The 1,298-nt window shown below is 52.3% G+C and overlaps 1 protein-coding gene across 1 annotated transcript in view; it reads left to right on the forward strand.

The window, feature by feature from the left end:
* The first annotated feature begins 633 nt into the window (after positions 1-633).
* ADCYAP1 (adenylate cyclase activating polypeptide 1) overlaps positions 634-1,298 on the forward strand; it is a 6,541-nt gene continuing 5,876 nt past the window's right edge. Inside the window, exon 1 of the mRNA XM_029959387.1 lies at positions 634-1,123. Within this exon, the coding sequence (XP_029815247.1) occupies positions 650-1,123 (474 nt within the window). The 5' untranslated portion in view covers positions 634-649. The remainder of the gene's footprint in view (positions 1,124-1,298) is intronic.

Genomic DNA, 1,298 nt, shown 5'->3' on the forward strand with positions numbered 1-1,298 from the left:
CCACGGCTTCAATGCCGCAGGGTGCATGCTGTTTCCCCGGGGGCGCCTTGCGTATGGGAACAAACTAACATTCCTTAAAGAAAAAAAAAGAAAGGACTCGGGGAAAAAAAAAAAAAAAGCGCTTGTATCCCCCAATCTCTGTGGAATTGGGGGGTTCCGCGCCAGGGTTGCTCCGCCTGCGCGCTCAGAGCCGGGTGGCTCCGCGGGGGCCTGTGCCCAGCGGCGGCCCCGGGCGGCGTCGTGGGCTGAGCTGGCCCCGCGGAAAGACCCGGAGCAAAGACGCGGAGAGCCCGACAAATCCGGGGACCCCCACACCGCCTCAAACTGCCCTCCTCCCCCTCCTGGCCCCTTCCCATCTCAGGTAAAACTTTACCGTGGCGAACATCCTTTTAGATTTGTGGGATAGGTTGTGGGGGTTTTCTGCGTGTTTGTTTGGTTGTTGAGTTTGGTTGGGTTTTCTTTTTCTAATTTTTTTTTTGGGGGGGGAAGAGGAAAGTGTGACTTGGTGTTTATGAGAAGCTTTATGACTCCTGATAAGCTCATCTTTGAGGACGACACAGAACTGTGTTCCTTGAGGAATTGGGGTGGTGACGTCTTTTCTGATACCCGATTATTACGTGACTGAGGAAAAAAAAAAGGCATTTGATTCATGAATAAAAATCCGGACACCACCACGGGGGCAACAAACAATATTGCCCGTCCTCTAAGGCAACAAGCAGGCAAATGTTTACGAAGAGGGCTCTTGCTGAAGCGGGGTGTTTGCAAAGATTTTCTTGCTAATTGCGTATCAGACGGAAGGCTGCGGAAGGCTGGTCAAGTTTGGAGCCACCGTGCAGGAAGAGAAGAAGAAGAGAAGGCTGAAGGCAGGCGCTCAGTGAGGGCAGAGATCTGGGGAAGACAACATCGCACGCAGCCAGCCCGCGGCTCCCGCCTCCGCTCCCTCCCGGGCTCGCTTGCTCTCTTCCCTCTTCTGCGCTCCTTTCTCAGGCGACATATCGCTCCATCCCTCTTTCTCCCTTCCCTTGTAGACCCCACTCCAGATCTGTGCTGCTACCTGCAAACTTTTTTCCCTTTATCTTTTTTCGCCCCTTCCTCTTTCTGTTTTTCTTTTTGGAGTGAATTGCCCTAAAACCAGCAAACAACTAACTGCTGCCGCTTTTGCGTCTTCTGCATCTTGCGCGTTCTTCACCCATCGAAGAGGCAATGCCACGAGGGTTTTAACTCCTTTCGGACGCCACTTGGGAGAGAGCTCGATTTCTCCCCCTCCCTATTTTGGGTCTTTTTTTTTTTTTTTTTTT

This window comes from Manacus vitellinus, unplaced genomic scaffold (genome assembly GCF_001715985.3).
Source record: "Manacus vitellinus isolate BGI_N305 unplaced genomic scaffold, ASM171598v3 scaffold_1_pilon, whole genome shotgun sequence".
In the NCBI taxonomy this organism is placed as follows: Eukaryota; Metazoa; Chordata; class Aves; order Passeriformes; family Pipridae; genus Manacus; species Manacus vitellinus.